The sequence below is a fragment of the Papio anubis genome, chromosome 1 (assembly GCF_008728515.1).
Source record: "Papio anubis isolate 15944 chromosome 1, Panubis1.0, whole genome shotgun sequence".
In the NCBI taxonomy this organism is placed as follows: Eukaryota; Metazoa; Chordata; class Mammalia; order Primates; family Cercopithecidae; genus Papio; species Papio anubis.
In genome coordinates this window covers 1,574,862-1,591,831 of record NC_044976.1, presented here as the reverse complement: position 1 = coordinate 1,591,831, position 16,970 = coordinate 1,574,862, and the positions used below count along the sequence as shown (strand labels likewise).

Below are 16,970 nucleotides of genomic sequence, written 5' to 3'. Positions count from 1 at the left end.
GGCCCAGCTCCCACCCCGAGGCATCCCCCGGGCGCGGCACACTCAGTGTCCCCACCCTGCTGCTGGTGAGGCCCAGTCCATGCCCTGTGCCACACATGGGGCCCTCCTGGGGCTGGGACAGCACGGGACAGCAGGGCTGGGCCCCGTTACCTGTCGCTCGCCGCTCTCAGTTCCTAACTACGGAGGCAGCGTGGGTGGGGGCAGAAAGGAAAGCTCGGTCAGGGGGTCTGGAGGGGCAGGGTGGTGTGGGGTGGGCTCCGTGTATGTCCCTCCCTCAGGGCCCAGGGAATCCACTCCACACAGCACTCGGCAAGCTCCAGGCGTCCCAGGGACGCGGGAGACACCCAGCAGCTGCACTACCTGCCCACATCAGACTTCCCAGGAGGGACCCCTGGAGCCTGCCCTGGAGGGCGGTGGGAATGGGATGGGACGTGGCCCCCAGTCCCAGGAAGGGCATCAGTCGCCAGCCGCCTGGGAGGTGAGTTTGAGGAAGCGCCCAGTCAGAGGGGCCCAGCATGTCAGGCCACACTCCTGGTCCCGGACCCTCAGTAAGAGCAGCTGGTTCTTTCCAGCCTGTCGGGCCTCAAACCAGCTCCACCCCAAGTCCCAGGGCCTCAAGGTCAGACAGGAGGGCTGGGGCTACCGGCCACAGGCAAGCCAAGGGAGCAGAGTGCCACGGAGACAGTGCCACGGAGACAGAGCCACGAGCACACGAGACGATGCCGTCTACGCAGAAGCAGCAGCAGGTGACCCAGGCCCAGCCATGCCAGGGGCGTGCGGGAGGACGGCGCAGGGCAGGAGGGGCTTACCGGTGGAGAACATGGGGGATTTACTCCTGATCTCCTCCAGCTTTTGAGCAAACAAGGCACTCATCTCTCCCTGCAGGGCCCCCGGTTGCCTGCAGGCACCCTCAGGCCAGTGGGGGGACCTTTCAGGGATGCCCAGGCTGTCTGGGCTGCTGGAGTCCGAGGACACGGAGCCGCTACCGCCTGGACCCTGCCTCCAGGCCCCGGGACCCTTGGGGGCCTCTCTGCTTCTCCCTGCGATAGCTTGAGGGTCCAGGCCGCAGCAGGGGGCCCCCAGTGGGTCAGCCCGGGCCCAGGGCTGCTGGCGGATGGCTGCCTGCGTGCTCGCGAGCCCTGGGCTAGGTGGCCGCTCCCTCTGCAGGCCCTCGGTGTTCACGCCGGCGCAGGATCCCACCACACACTTCATGCATGTGGCGGCCATCCCAGCAGCCCCGGGGCCGTCCAGGGCACGCAGGGGCTGCACTCGCACAGGGCTCTTCTCTGTCACTGCAGCTGGTGCCTTACCTCGGGGGCTGCCGCTGCCGGGCCCCTCCTGGGCTGGGGCTTCCAGAGCAGGTCTAGGGCTAGGGGGCACCATGTCGTCCGCCACCCCCTGGGAGCCTGTGTCCTGAGTGCCCAGGACCAGCTCCGGGAAGCCCTTGCGGCCCGGCTTCTGGCTCTTGGTTGGGGCACTGGCTGTGCGCCGTAGAAGCCTCTGGCTAACGGAGGGCCGGGCCGGGGGCCGCCCAGCAGCATGACTGTCCAGTGAGCCGGGCTTTGGGCCTCGGAGGAAGAGGCCTTTTAGGCCCAGAGCCTGCTTGACCTGCAAGAGAAGGAGCCCGCATAGCTGTTGCCAGGGGTCCCAGCCCAGCTGCAGCTGCACCCCCAGGGCCAGCTCTCCAGACCGTGCCACAGACGTGCCGTGCGTGTCTCGGTCCGAGGGGCCGGGCCACCTCAGGCTGGGGGCGTGTGGACACACCTGGGCCTTCAGGAGCAGGGTCCCTAGGGCATTCTGCCTGGGACAGTGGCTGCTACAGATCTAAGTACAGATGGCCCACCCCACCCTCCTGGGCATGTGGGGCCTGTGAGGGGCATGGAGAGAAGGTCCTTCCTCCGGAGGAAAGACCTCAAGTCCCAGCCCGGCCCACCACAGCCTGCACCTGCTCAGAGACCCGCAGCCCCATCGCTGGCAGGGGACACTGGTGTGGCACTCCCTGGTTGCGTGTGCCCCACTCTCAGGCAGGAGTAGCTGGTCTACAGCAGGAGTAACCAGGTGCAGTGGGAGGCGTGCTCACCCAGCCCACGTCCTGCTCACTCTCATGGTGATACTCCTGCCCTGGGAAGTACCACCTCTTCCAGGAAGCCTTCCTGGATTCCCCCAGGCAGCCTTTTCTGGTCTTGCCCTGCCCTCTGCTCATGTGAACCCCCAAGGCCCACAACTGGCTTGCTGACCCCTGAACCCTGCCAAGATGGGCTCAGGCTCCTGGTCCACCAGTACCTGGCCACAGCCAATCTTCCTGGACAGCTAGGTCCAGGCGGTCCCTGCCTGAGCAGAACAGCTGCTGAGAGGGAGGCAGCTGCATCTCCAGGGTGCAGAGGCCAGAGGGGCCCTCACATGCCAGATGCCCCCGAGACCGGCAGCACCCACTGTGCCCCCATGATGAGCCGTGCTTGTGCACAGAGCGGCCCAGGCCCGGCAGGTGGGTCACCTCCCTGCAGGGCACCTTTGGGCAGATGCGTTCAGATGGCCAGCACTTGAATCAGCTTCCTGATTCAAGATTCCAAATCCACGCATTTGGTCACAGTGGCTGGGAAGCCATTTAGAAGCAGATCCGGGATTCCAGCTCGGAGCACCGGCCTCAGGGGTGCCCTCATCCCAGGCACTGGGCATGGTTGGCAAGGACAGGGAAGGAGCGGGAGGGGAACTCAGAACCAGCAGCCTGAGGGTCCGAGAGGGGGGCAGGAGAGAGAAGGAGGGGGATAGGAGGGGCACAGCGGGGGCTCCAGCGGGCTCCCCACCAGGGAAGGGGCTGAGGGAGGGGAGGGAGGATTGAGGGAGAGGAGGAGAGGGGAGGCCAGTGAGAAGGCGGCCACCCAGCTGAACCCTGGATCTGCCTCGTAAATGCCACTCTGGCTGGGGATGGCCAGGGCCCCCAGAGCCATGTCATGATCCACGTCACAAGAGCGACAGTCCCCAAATGCTACCAGGAATCACGGATGCTAATGGGGCATGGCCTGGGCATGCAGGGGTGGCAGGCCGCACTGTCCTGCGCACCGGGTACCTTCAAGGCTCCTAACAGAGCTGGGCTTCTAAAGGTAGAGACTGAGGCCATAGAGAAGCCGACTGCAAGACCAAAGAAACAGAGGGAGCAGGTGAGGCAGCCACAGCAGCGGCATGGGGAGCCCTGCGGCCTGGGGGACGAGGAACAGATGGGTGTATAGACGGCAGAGGCCGGATGGCACTTCTGGGCCCGAGAGCACAGCAGGAGAGTCAGCACTGGGCTTGGGCAGGCCCCTCGTGCTGTGTGAGCAGGGTCCTCCGAGGGCCAACTGCAACCAGCAGGACCCAGAGGGCACTGGGCCTCAGCTGAGAACCAGGGCAGCCGGCTCTGCAGGGCAGCAGGGCCAGCACCAGCACCCCTTCCTGCGGAAGCCGAGTCCCCACTCTGACCTGGGGCAGGGGACCGACATGCTGGGTGTGGAGTGACAGGCAAACCCGGGCAGCTGCCTTCCATGTGACAGCAGGAAGTAGAGGGGTAGGGGGTGAGAGAGGGGAGGGGGCACCACTCAGTCCCTGCTGAGAAGCCAGATGGCAGCACTGTGGGGGTGGAGCCTGCGAGGCCGGCGGGGCAAGGCCCAGAGCACTCGGGACCCGCCCTGCCGGAGATGCCCACAGCCAGCCCTGGGGTCAGAGGTGGGCACTGGTGGCTCAGGAGCCAGACCCCCACAGCACCCCCTCTTGCAGGTAGAGGAGCAGAGGCCCGGGGAGGGGACCCTAGGCCTCACTGCCTGAGTTCAGGACCCAGGCCTGGGGACACATGGGGGTGCATAGGACAAGGGGCTGGTGCGGCCCCTTCCCACGATGGCTGGTGGCAGGGGGTGACACTCACCTTACCACTGATGTCACTGACAGCCACGTGCACGAAGATGGAGGCCTCTTCTATCCCCTCCAGGTACACGTGCCTGTAGCCTGGAGCAGTGTGGGTCAGCAGGGTCATGAGGTCACAGCCTCCCGAGGCCCCCACCTGCTCTGTCCCCCACTCTACTCAAAGGTCCCAAGACCCCAAATACAGCCGACAAACCCAGGCCTGGGACCTCTGTCTCCCGTGGGCCCAGCACTACCCCCACCTCCTCCAGGAAGCCCACTGGCATTGCACCAGCCTGCAGGGTCCTCTTCCTGGGGGTGGCCCCTCCCCCACAGGCCGTGCCCCACCCCGACCCGCAGGTCCCCAGGCTGGCTCTTGTCCTGTCCTCAGCCCTCTTCCTGGGGGTGACCTCTCCCGCACAGGCTATGTCCCCATCAGACCCACAGAGCCCCAGACCGGCTCTTCTCCTGTCCTCACCTCCTGTCTCTGGTGCCAGATGCAGGCCCGCCCACACAGGCACCAACTCACAGGGGAAACAGTGCCTGCCCTGCCCGGGGGCCCTCGGCCAGTGTGGGGGGCACCGTGTCCACACCTGCCCACCTGGCATCATGCTGCTGAAGGCCAGCGTCCTCTGGCCAATGAAGTCACGCCCAATGGGGTCGTGGTCCCAGACGAGGAAGCGGACCAGCGCGATCTCCGGCATGTGCACTGTGAACACCAGGGTCTCCTCCCAGGTGGGGTTGAACCCTGGGGAAGCAGCGCCAGGAGGAGTGTCCCGTGGGCAGGGCCCGGCCCAGCACCACTCCAGCCTGGAGCCCCGGCCCACACCACTCCCAATGCTGCTCCCGGGACTGCCCACCTAGAGGGGAGCGGCACCCAGGACTGTCACCGAGGGAGGCCTGGGCAGAGCACCCGGGCACACCAGGTAGCCCCAACCCTCCCCCTCAGACTTCCATCACCAGCGTGACAGAGCCACGGCCGAGCCTCACCGTTGTCGTCCACCACGCGGGTCTGCTCCCTGCTGCAGTCCACAGGGAGCCCGATGATCTCCACCTCCACAAAGGGGTCGATGATCTGGGACACAGGAGTGGGGCTGGCTTCGGGGCCCATCACAATGCCCGGCCCACTCCCCACTCCCACCCGCCTGTGCAGGGCTGGCCCCCACCTCCCCGCGGTCCCCCAGCATGGAGTCGCGCGGCTTGGGGAGCTGCTGGCCACTGATGATCCGGAGCACCAGCTGCTTCTTGAGCTGCCCGGGCAGGGGGTCCTCCGAGTTGGGGTTGAACATGCCTAAGGGGATGCCGGGCAGGTGGTCAGTGGCCCAGCCCTCAGCAAGCCCCCTACTCGCTGGGGCACGGCTGCCCCTCCCCGGCCCCCACATAGGAGACTGGAGCCAGTGCCAGGTGGAGGGAGGGAGGCAACAGTCCGGGGGGGCACCTCGGGGGGGCAGGTGCACCTGGCCCAGTATGGATCACCTTTGTGGCCACCGCAGCACGTGGGACAGAGCCCATGCCTCCCACGGCTGAGCCGAGGAGGTCACACAGCTTCTGGGGTTGGGTCTGGGTCCCTGGGGGTTTGAGGGGTGGGGTCTCTGGTGACAGTGCCCTGGGGCCCGGTCAGGCTGAGAACTCCGAGGAGGGCAAGCCAAGGGCAGAGGTGGAAGTGGCCGGTCCACAGCAGTAGCCAGGTCCAGCGGAAGGTCCACTCGCCCATCCCCTGTCCTGCCCACTCCCATGGTGATACTCCTGCCAGGGCCACAGGGGGACCAAGCTAGAAGTCATCCACAGCAGACAAAACAGAGGTGTCTGAGAGCTGGGAGGAGGTTCCCTCCAACACCCAGCCCAGACCCAGGTCCTAAGACCCACAGAGGGGCCAGGCACAGGGGGCTAGGTCGCTGGCACTGGGCCCCCCTCAGACAAGTCCTGCCATGAATCTCACATGGGGCCCAGGCTCCCCAATTCTCCATCCCTGGATTCCTGGCAGAGCTGGGCCCTTCTTTGCAACCCTAGCAAGGAGGGTTTCCCCACCCACCTCCCCAGCATCCTGGGAGCTTCGTCCCAACCTGACCCTCCAGGGGACTCTGCCAAAGCCGCCCCCACCCCCTTGCTAGCCCGTGGGGCTCCGATCTCCGTTCTGGGGACACCCAGGAGGCCCATCCAAGCCCTGAGCATCCGAGCGCCTCACCCTGGCACATGCACTCGGGCTTGAGTACGTAGCCGCAGCCACCGTTGGCGCTGAACTTGGCTCGGTTCAGCTGCAGCATCCGCCCCTCTGACTGGTAGTTCAGGGCAACTGTGAGGGGGACACAAGGCTGCCCCGGTCAGCACCCGACCTTCCAGGTGTGTCCCCCACCCACCTGCCACCACACGCTAGCCTCCCCTGCACAGCTGCCGTGGATCTGCTGTCTGCCGCTCGTTCACCCAATATGAATGGGACGCTGAGGCTCGCACCTGTGCAGAACTGAGGCCAGCACATCCTGGAGGAACATTCCTGGAGCTGGCGCAGCCACAGCCTCGCAGGCAGGTGTCCTGGGAGTACGTGGACAGGCCTGCATCATCGCTCCCACATCCCCTGAGGCTTGAAGGACCCTGCCCCAGTGCTAGCCTGGCGTCAGTGCTAGCCTGGTGTCAGTGCTAGCCTGGTATTAGGTGGCAGCCTTGGTAATGCGGTGCTGGCCACGGGTATCGGTGGCAGCCTGGTGGCCGGTGGCAACCTGAGGTATGGGGCTAGCCTGGTGTCAGTGGCAGCCTGGTGTCGGTGCTAGCCACCAATTGTCAGTGGCGGCCACAGTGTCAGTGGCAGCCTGGTGTCGGTGCTAATACAGTGTCGGTGCTAGCCTGGTGTCAGTGGCAGCCTGGTGTCAGTGGCGGCGGTGCCGGTGCTAGCCAGCCTGGTGTCGGTGGCAGCCTGGTGTCGGTGCTAGCCTGGTGTCGGTGGCAGCCTGGTGTCGGTGCTAGCCTGGTGTCGGTGGCAGCCTGGTGTCGGTGCTAGCCTGGTGTCGGTGGCAGCCTGGTGTCGGCAGCACGCCGCGGAGGTGTGGAGGCTCCAAGGGCAAGAGAGCTCGGACAGAACCAAGGCCCCAGCAGGTCCCCTGCTCACCCCTTGGGCTCCAGGGACCATCTGAGCCGAGCCCTCCCCACCACACCTAGTGCGCCACGCCCACACCCACCCATTTGGCAGCCGGCATTCCAGAAGGGCTGCGGGTTGTAGTTGCTGGAGTCCACGCGGTAGGAGGAGGGGTAGATGCGGGAGAGCTGGTGCTGGTTGAAGCGCAGGTACTGCGCCGGCTTCTGCTGCAGAATCTGGTGGGCCTTGGTCTCGCTGAAGGACGACACCTGCCAGCTGGACACCGCTGTGGTACCGGTGACCGGTCGTCAGACTGCGAGTCCTCGACCTCGCCCGGCGCCCAGCAGCATAGCAGGGATTGGGGACAGGGAGGCCTCCACCCGTGCCAGGTCCCTGAGCCACTCACCCTCCATCTCTATGTCGTGGGTGGCCACGGACTTGGTGTACTTCACCAGGTCAGAGAGGGCCCGGGACAGCTTCATGGTCTTCTTCTGCCGGGTCGTCCTGTGGCAGGTACAGGGTGTCAGAACCCCTCCCATCCAGGGCCAGCCTGGCACCCAGCTCCGTGAGACGGGCTCCAGGACTCAGGCAGGTTCATCAATTCACGCAGCGGGCCCTGAACCCTGAGAGACAGACCCCAGACTGGGCTGCAGGCTGCGGAAACCCGAGTGCCAGGCAGGATGTGGGCTGGCTCGGAGATACCGGCAGAGGCAAAGGCTCCAGGCACTGTGTGCGATGGAGGATGATGTGGTCTGCCAAGCGTGGCAGGTGTAGGGGCTTCTGGAAGGTTCTGAGCAGGGGAGAGCTGGGGTCAGGGCCTGGGTCTGGACTAGAATCACTATGTGGAGAGGAGGCCGGGGTCCAAGGGGGCCTCCGTGTCACCCAGGTGGCAGCAGCACGTGTGGATCAGGTGTGTGCTGAGGGCAGAGCCCAGCTGGCATGTGGGACGGGACTGGACAGGAGGGGGCTGTACCCAGGCGAAGGGCACAGAGGAACCGCTGGGAGATGGAAGTGAGGGGAGACGGCAATAGGAGGGAGTGGGCAGCACGGGGGAGCTCAGGGCTGGGGAGGGGCGGAAGCTCCTTCTGGGCTTGTAGGTTTGAGATCCCAAAGAGACTCCAGACAGTGCTGAGGGAAGCCTCAGACACAGGGGCCCGGGCCTTGAATTCAGCCTGACTGGACGGGAAGTGGGGGAGCCACTTCATGGCAGGCATTTGATGCTCCCTGGGGAGGGCATGAGGCTGGGGGCCTCATAGGAGGAGGCGAGGACCAAGGGCCGACAGCCCAGCAGCATCCAGGCTTGTGGGGACCTGGGCCCTCCAGCCACCTGCTCGGCCACCCCTGCCCCCACTGCTCGCAGCCACCAGCCTGCCCTGCACACCACACTCCCCACCACTTCCCACTGCTTCCAGGGGCCAAGAAGTGGGTGGGTCCTGCCCGGCTCGGGGTTGTCCCTGGTGGGGTCACCGCAGAGAAGGGGCTGGCTGGGCCAGGCTCCCAGGAGTGTACAGGGCCTCCCCATGGGGCAGGGCACCTACCCTCGGCTCTGACCTCCCGGGGAGTCCTGGCCCTCATCTCCCTCCTCCATGCTGGCCGCCTTCTTCAGCTTGCTGCCCTTCTTCTGTGCGGGGGGCAGAGGCATGAGCTGTAGGGCCCCTGGCCCAGGTCAGGCCTTGGCGAAGGTAGGGGGTTGGGGAGGGCCTGTCCTCCAGGGTCCCCAGTGGCCCACGCAGCCTCCCATGTCCATCCCACCTGGCTGGGCCTGCCAAAGCCTCCTCGGTGCCCTCCCAATCTGGGCTCCGGCGGACACCCAGGGCAGCCACAGGGCACCTGAGCTTGGGACAAGGGCCAGCGTGGGCCAGAGAAGGGATGTGAGCCAGCGAGGCACCTGTTCCCACCAGCTCCGAGCCCAGGCTCCTGGCCCAGTCCCTGGCACCTGCAGCCGATAGTTCAGCCCGACTCAGAAGGGATCCTGCAAGCCAGGCTGGGAACCCTGGGGGCTGGGAACCCTGGGGGCTGGGGCAGGGCCCACTGGGGCACTGGGAGCAGGGAGAACACTGGGCCCAGACAGGGACCCTGGCCTGGGAGCTGCGCCGGACCTTGCGCCTGGAGAAGCTTCCCACGACGAGGCGGCCGTTGCGTCTGCTGGCCCCGGCATCCTCCCCAGACTCCACGTCCTCTTCAGCCTTGCTCTGAGTCCAAGGGAGAGACAGGGACATGGTGAGCCCAGCCTTGAACCAGGCAGGGAGGCCGGGACAGCTCCCTGGTCGCCACAGGAGGCCTTCCTGGAGGAGGTGGGCTTGAGCCAGGTCTGAAGTAAGGCAGACGGGGGAGGAGAGGGCAGGGCGGGGACAGGTTGGGGAGCCCCGTGGCCGCCGTTCCCAGTCCACCCTGGGGCAGAGCCAGCTGCTGAGGAGAAGCAGCCTAGAAGGCAGGCCCCAGTGGAAACATGTGCTCACACCTGCCTCAGCGTCTCTCATGCGTTATTTTAAACTCATTAAGTTCGGAATCTTTTTTCCCCACCAGTGGTGACTACATAATAACTGCATTTGTGTGTCTGGAATATTCCTCGGCCAGGCCTGCTTGCGTAACCCTTTTACGAGCGTTCCGTGGCCCTGCCGCCCTGACCTGTTCCCATAACGCGCAGGTACCACGTCATCAGACAGACAGCTCCAGTGGGCGCTCCCTGAGGCGGGCTGTGAACCAGGAAACCCCAGGAAGCCACTGTGAGCCTTCCTACCACTGTATAAGCAGCAGGCACATCTGGGGCTCCCCTGCTTGCCCCCCGCTGAACCCCGGGCCACATCACCAACTGCTCATTCATCCCAAAGCTCATTCCCAATGGAACCAGCAGAGCCTGTGCTACCAGTTGACCCCTGCAGCCCCCTCCACAGACACCCCCAAAACATGGCCCGGCTGTGCTCAGGAGGGGCTCCCATGCACATCCTGTCCCCCACCAAGGGTGGGGGCTGCTTTCTTTGAAACACCGCGAAGCCCTGGGCTTGCAGCAGGGGTCCCTGTTAGAGAGGAACTTCCGCCAGAAGTGGACACAGCACCCACCCGTGGCCGTGCCCCTGTAGACGCCCACCCCTCTGGACACACCCCTGCAACACCCACAACACGCCCCTGCACACACGCCCTCCTACACCCGCGGATGCTCCCACACTGCTGCAAAGAGGCCACTGCAGCTCTCACGACCACAGACTCGGCGCTCAGCCACGCTGCAGCAAACTGCTCCTACTGCTCCCCGCTCTCACCAGCCTGGACCTGTGCCTGCCTGGACACTCCCTCACCAGACGCATCGGAAATCAGGACACATTGTGTCCGCAGGCCCCATGCCAGGCGGGCCTCTCGGTCCTGTTGACACGGCCGGGGAGCTCCCGCCAGCCTCCCTGTGCTCTGGTACCATGGGCCGGAGGTGTGCCCTGCCCCTCCTTCACCCTCACAGGGAGCCAGGATGGGATTGGACGGCCCTTCCCACAGCCCAGAGTGGCCGCGGGGCCTTCCCGTCACCAGGCTGCACTGGCCGGAGCCCGAGGCCCCGCGTGCACCGCAGCAGGAGGCTTCCGGGTTGTCCAGGTCCACACGGCTCTCAGACGTGCTCGTCTCTCTCCACCTCCAGAAAAGCCAGCCCCAGTTTCCTCTTAATTTATTGACGCCACAGCTGCCGGGAGAGGCGCCAGGAGCCGGATTCACAGTGCGCCTGGAGCCAGTCGGGGCCACCACACTTCACAGCTCCTTAAACATCCCCAAAACGCCACAGTGACCCAGAGCCACGAGTGACTGTAAATCCAGGCATGACCGAGGAGAGGCACGCACTGACCCAGGAGACGGACGGCCAGACACAGCCCGTACTGCATGGCCAGACCTGCTGTCACCCCTGGGACTCCCAAACAGAGGACACAGCAAGACCCAACCATGCTCCAAGGGGCAGCAGAAGGCCCAGGAGGCGAGGGGGCCTGGAGGGTAGTGGAGGGTCTCAGCCGCCCCCCAGCCCTGCCTCTGTCGGGGAGGCTGGGTGCTGGGCCCCAAGGGGGTGCTCAGGGAAGGGTGCCTGCCGGGCGAGGCTGTTGGCAGTACAAGCACTCACTGGGTTGTGCCCAGCTGTCTGGGGGTGGGTGCCCTCCTTACCCATCCGGCTTCTCTCCCCAAGATACCCATTCCTGCTCCCGGGCCTCAGGGACTCATGAGTAGAGGCCTCACGTCCTCAAGGTTCATGGGCACGGGGACACCGGCTGGCCCAGGGGGACAGAGAGGCACAGGTGTCCCTCAGTGGGATTTGCCATTCCCACGACCCCCAGCCCACAGACACCCCCTTCACCTGGGCCACGCCCCCAGTGAGCTCCAGGACTGAATGCATCCCGGCCTGGCCTTGGGATCAGCTCCGCCCCTCTCCTGTGCTAAAGGCTCTGGGACCCTTCTGGAGTATGTGTCCACACCCAGCAGGGAGTGTCTCTCATCAGGGTGGGATTCCCACTCCTTCTGCAACCTTAGTGGCTGTGCCTGAGCCCCTCCTCCTCCTACAGGAAGCTGTCCCTGAGCACAGAACCCCCAGCAGCAGCTCAGACGTGAGGTCTGCAGGGGATCACTTTCCTGGACCTGCAGACACATCTCCAGGTTTTGCACAGGCCCAGCTGGCTGCCCAGTGGAGCCACAGATGGCCACTCTCCCCCACCTAGACACCTTGGGATAAAAATAAAGGAACGCCTGTCAGCTCGGGCCCCGCAAGAGCCACCTGCACAGGGCATGTTCCTCGAGCTCTCCTGCGGTGTCAGCTGTGCCGAGTGCTCCGAGGACCGTGGGCGGAAACGCAAACACCTGAGTCTAAAAATACTGGTCCTGGAAGGGGACACAGCACCCCCACTTGGCCAGGGAGAAGTCACCTTCCCACTGTCTCCAAGGGTTAGGAAAACAGCAAGGTCCCTGCAGGGACAGGCAGAACGAGCCAGTGCCACAGGGCACAGTAGGGCTCTCCAGGCACCAGGAGACTGTCCCCAGCACAGGCGCCCACCAGCACTGTCACCCTGTGGAGGGTCTGTAGGGCCCACCCACGCTCCCCACTCGGTCCTACCCACAGCAGGACTGCAGGATCTGCCGGCCACAGCTCCTGGCTCCTTTGAGGTCTGCAAGGAGGCTCTGTGACCACAGGACCCGGCCCGCCCTGCCTGTCACCTCTCACCCCACACACACTCCACTGTGTCTGCCACGACAGCCCCTGAGGGCCATTCGCTCCACGTGGAAGCTTCCCCACGTGGCCACAGGCAGCTCCAGGCGGTGTGTGGGGGGCTGGGCAGGGAAGGCCGTCAATTCCCCACAGTGGGGCAGCTCCCACGACTGACTGGGTTTTGAGACCCCGCTGGTAGGTGGGTATGGATCATGCAGGTGTATGTGCAGAGGTGTGTACAGAGGTGTGCTTGTGTGCAGATTTGTGTGTGCACAGGTGTGAGTGCACACCTGGAGGTGTGTGCGCACAGACCCATACGTTCGGGAGCCCTGGCTGGCCCACAGGCTGGCTGTCGGGGAGACCTGTTGGCATCAGGGGTGTCACCTTTTTGGCCTCTACCTTGCGTCCGAGCTTTCCAGATGGGGACAGTGTGGAGACGGAGAAGTCGTTGGGGTCCTCACAGTCCCGAATCTTCGACTCCTTGATGAGGGAATCCAGTTTCCTCTTAGCAATGTTTTCTACACGCTTTCGATTGGTGGATGCCTGCAGGAGCCAGAGGCCGGCCTGTTGGCATCTGCCCCAGCCCTGTGAGCAGTGGCAGTGCCAACCCGCAGGGTCACAGCACTCTGCCCACCCCAGGCTCACGGAAGGCGTGAGTCACTTCGGGGCCTGCAGGCAGCCACAGGCAGGACAGGAACCCAGGCCCACCTGACTCCTCCAGCAGCATGAGGCTGCCCTCAGCAGAATGTGTGTGGCTTCTGGCCCCGTGGCCTGAGAGGTCAGTGTGCCAGCAGGCGGCACAGGGTCTGGAGTCCCACCACTGGCCGCCATGTGCCTCAGAAGATGGCAGGGCCAGGGGCAAACTTCAGGATGGCCTCTGAGCTGGGCTGGATGCCCTTCCCTGCCAGTGCAGCCCCTCGGGTGCCCCTGATGAACTTGGAATCCTTGAGGGCAGGGCCTGGGCCTTGGGTGTCATATGCCCCTGGTGCCAGGTTGGAGTAGGCACAGAGCCAGGAGCACCGTGGAGCTGGCTTTGCCGTCACACAGGCCACACAGAGGCGTGCGCTGCACATCCCAGGCAGGAAGAGTGCTGCTGCCTCAGGACTTTCTAAAATGGTTGGCCGCGTGACCAGGAACACGCCACACAATTATCTTCCCATGCACGGCCCCTCTGGGAGCAACGGCCTTCGCTGCCTCGCAGCAGCAGCCCCAGAGCAGTGTCCAGAGGAGAGGAGATCGGCGCCCCCGAGCCCAGCACCTCACAGTCAGGGGCTCCTGACTCCGCAGCCCCCCGCCCGGGCCCTGGTGGGGACACGGTGACAGCACTCTGTGGAGGTGCTGCTGATGGGAACCCCACATCAGAGTTGACCTTAGAGATGGCACTGCTTGGAGATGAGGCCAGCACTGGCCACGGGGGTGGCTGGGCAGGACTACCAGCCACTCAGCGTCTGGCCAGACTTGGTGGGAAAAAGGGCAGGAAGCTGGGAAATCCTGTGCCAGGGCCTGGGTGGGCCAGGTACCAGTGGGAATGGGGTGGAGTCTGGCGTGGGACCCAGCCCCCAGTGCTGCCCCCACTTACTGAGGGGCCAAGAGGACAAGGCAGGGGGAGTGGATGGCACCCCAAGAGTCAGCTCAAATGTGGGAGCTGAAACGGAACAGGCAGGCCTGCAGCTCTCATGCAGAGGGGTGGGTGGGCAGGGAGGACCCCCCAGGCTCCGGGCCACTGTGCACATCTGCCCCAATGTCCCTCTGTCCCGGACACCTCCCTTTCTAATTCGCCCCAGTAGCAAGGACGGACAGCTGTTCTTGAGAACCGCAGGCTGCACCCGCCCCCCCCCCCCCAGCCCGACTCACATCCCCATTGAGGAGCTTGCAGTCATCGTCAATCTCATCAGCGCTGTCCTCATCAGACACCTCGCCTTCCTCCGCATCCTCGCTGATGTTGGCTGGGAGCTTCTTCCCCTGAGGGAGGCGGTGCACGATGAGAGGGGCCCTGGAGAAAAGGCTGGGAAGCCGGCACCTGGCACCCACAAAGAGCCGCCGACCAAGGAGAGGGGCCTTTTCTCAAGCTCAGTTTTGGAATCTCAGTCATGGGGCAGGGGCCAGACTGGCCAGTTCCTTGTGGCTGCAGCAGTGTGGAGGGAAGGGCCTGGATATGCATGAGGAGGTCCTGAGCCAGAGTGACCACCATGGGGAGATGGAGCCAGGTCAGGAGCATGGCCAGCCCTCAGCGCCCCAGATCTGCCCACAGATGGCATGATGCTCCTGCTTGTCTGGAGCAGGGCACTGCCCCAGGCCCGAGACTCTATGTGAGCGGGTGCCAGGAGGGCAGGAGCTCACTCACCTTCACAAGGATCTTGCCCTTGAGCATCTGTGGAGAGGGGAGCATGGTGGCATCCTCACTGCTCACTGATGACAGGTCCAGCTTGTCCCCAAGGATGTCAGTCAGATACTGGGCCATTTTCTTCTGCTGGATGACACTGCAGTGGTTCTCGATGGACAGGATCACTGGGTACCTGTGGCCCCAAAGCAGAAGGAGCAGGATGAGGCCAGGGCCTCAGAGGATGGGTAGGCCCCACCTCTGCAAGGGCCCACCCCAACCATTGAATGAGGAGGGGTCTTCACCAGGAACCCAGGATAGCTGGGACTACCAGCAGCTCTGGGAGGTGGCCCACCCATCAGTGGCTTTGAAAAGCAACTGAGTGGGTGGGAAAGGAGCTGGGAGAATCTTAGGGACTGGTAAAGACAGCATGAGTTTCTTTCCCCAATAAGGAAAAAACCAAAGGCAACTAGAAACTCCAGGAAAATAAAAGGAACGTTTGAAAAAGTCATGGTTTTAAAACGATGTGGACAAAACCAAGGTACAGTGTGGAGCAATAGATAGGCTGGGAAATAGAATCCCTTTGACCTAGATACTGGGGACACTGTCCTCTGAATGGCCCTGGGGTCCTGACATTGGTCCCATAAAGAAGGAGACATAAGCCTGGCACACACCATCTGGTGGAACATGGTTATTACCTGCACAGTGCAGAATGGGGAGTGTAGCAGGGACTTTTTTTTTTTTTTGAGACAGAGTCTTGCTCTGTCGCCCAGGCTACAGTGCAGTGGCACGATCTCAGCTCACTGCAAGCTCCGCCTCCCAGGTTCACGCCATTCTCCTGCCTCAGCCTCCCAAGTAGCTGGGACTACAGGTGCCTGCCACCTCACCCGGCTAGTTTTTTGTACTTTTTAGTAGAGACGGGGTTTCACCGTGTTAGTCAGGATGGTCTCGATCTCCTGACCTTGTGATCCGCCCGTCTCAGCCTCCCAAAGTGCTGGGATTACAGGCTTGAGCCACCGTGCCCGGCCCAGGGACTTTTAATTAGAAGCTTTTCAGCTTCATTTTTTTTAACCATGTATACATTTTACTTGGATTTTTACCAAAAGGCAGCCATGATTATTTTAGAAAATGTAAGTGACCCAGAACAAGAGGTTAACCAGGGCAAGAGATGAGCAAGTCCTGTGATGTGGAGCAGGCAGGCAGGGCACCAGGGTGCAGGGGCTCATCTCCCCACTTCTCAGGCAAGAAACTGAGGCCTGAAGCCCAGGGCCTACAGGAAAACATTGTGCCTGCACAAATTACACTGGTCACAGGTGCAACCCTGTCCTGAGATCCCAGCAGGCCCCTGGCTCCTCCCGGCTCATCCCTCCTCCCCCTATCCCCACCCCTGTGCCCTGTAATGCCCTCCCCACCTACAGTCCCAGGGATGGGGCTGGCTTGAGACAGTGACAGCAAGGGCCAGCTCTTCCAGGGGAGGCCCATCTATTTCTGTCTCCTAAATCAAACTTGCTTCTCCTCTCTTTCTTCATGCAATTAGCTCCTTCCCCACCTTCGAGCCTTGCGTAGCCAAGACTTAAAGGTAACTCAAACCACACGGGGAGGTGGTCTTCTAATTCCAGAAACTAAATTGGATTTTTTTCAACAGTGTCTATAGCCACAGCTGAGTGACAGCAAATTGAGTCTGGACATAGAGTGGTTTCTCAGGGGTGATGAGTGTGGGAGCCACGGCTGCTGTGGGCACTGACACTGGGAGGTGCCACCAGGCGTGTAGACGAGCTGCTCCTGCGAGGTCCCTGCCTAGACCTGCGGCCACAATCTCTCCCTGCCCTCTCTCCTCAACCAGAGATGCCAGAATGAAACCAGCCCCCTGGTCACCACAGTCACTGCTCCCAAAGAAAGGACATGTGGGTGTGGCAGGAAGAGCTAGAGCCTGGAGACCCTACGCTGCCCACCTCTGGGGCCAGCCGCCCAGGCCCAGCCACTCACTCATTCTTGATGAAGGCGTATTTGTTGATGGTTTCGATGACATCCTTGAAGAGGATCTTGGAGGTCAGAGTGTAGCCATGGTGCACGATGGGCTCCCCATCAGGCCCATCCCAGCAGTCCACTGTAGGCAGGCAGACCTTGGTCAGCCCAGGCAGGCTGAGCTTCGACCAAAACAGAACCTGTCCCATTGCTCAGTGAGGGACACAGAAGAGGCCCTCCCAGCCTCTGCCCAGAGATCCCCCTAGGGAGTTCCTCAGGGGCAGCCCATCTCCCACAGCAGATGCCAGCCCACGGCCACCGCTCGAGGTCCAGGGCTTACCCTCCACACAGCGGCAGCCAGCCTGCAGGACCCAGGCGTACATGTCCACCCGCGACTGGGACATGAGCTGGTCACCCACGAGGTAGGTGTTGTGGGACGAGGTGATGAAATAGTGGCTCAGTGGCTGTGTCATGTCCTGGTGCACGTGGTGGTGGTCAGGATTGAAGATGTCACCAGCAGGGCTCCTCGTGTAGTTGGTGAAGCCTGCAGGATGGCATGGCATAAGGGCCATGTCAGCCCACCA

At 63.4% G+C, this 16,970-nt stretch overlaps 1 protein-coding gene across 6 annotated transcripts in view; it reads right to left on the bottom strand.

The window, feature by feature from the left end:
* PLCH2 (phospholipase C eta 2) overlaps positions 1-16,970 on the bottom strand; it is a 74,066-nt gene that overhangs the window by 2,005 nt on the left and 55,091 nt on the right. For 4 of the 6 annotated variants that reach the window (XM_031663747.1, XM_031663750.1, XM_031663748.1 and 1 more), the window contains exons 7-21: positions 16,727-16,930; positions 16,408-16,528; positions 14,446-14,617; positions 13,956-14,063; positions 12,501-12,644; positions 9,037-9,129; positions 8,476-8,558; positions 7,344-7,441; positions 7,041-7,223; positions 6,056-6,163; positions 5,037-5,161; positions 4,861-4,945; positions 4,472-4,618; positions 3,896-3,975; positions 1,311-1,608 (exon numbers count right to left, since the gene is read on the bottom strand). In XM_031663747.1, coding sequence (XP_031519607.1) covers positions 1,311-1,608; positions 3,896-3,975; positions 4,472-4,618; positions 4,861-4,945; positions 5,037-5,161; positions 6,056-6,163; positions 7,041-7,223; positions 7,344-7,441; positions 8,476-8,558; positions 9,037-9,129; positions 12,501-12,644; positions 13,956-14,063; positions 14,446-14,617; positions 16,408-16,528; positions 16,727-16,930 — 2,049 coding nt within the window. Of the gene's footprint in view, positions 1-150; positions 1,609-3,895; positions 3,976-4,471; positions 4,619-4,860; positions 4,946-5,036; positions 5,162-6,055; positions 6,164-7,040; positions 7,224-7,343; positions 7,442-8,475; positions 8,559-9,036; positions 9,130-12,500; positions 12,645-13,955; positions 14,064-14,445; positions 14,618-16,407; positions 16,529-16,726; positions 16,931-16,970 lie in introns of all 6 variants that reach the window. The other 2 variants (XM_009214399.3, XR_001900426.3) reach the window with 2 other exon arrangements.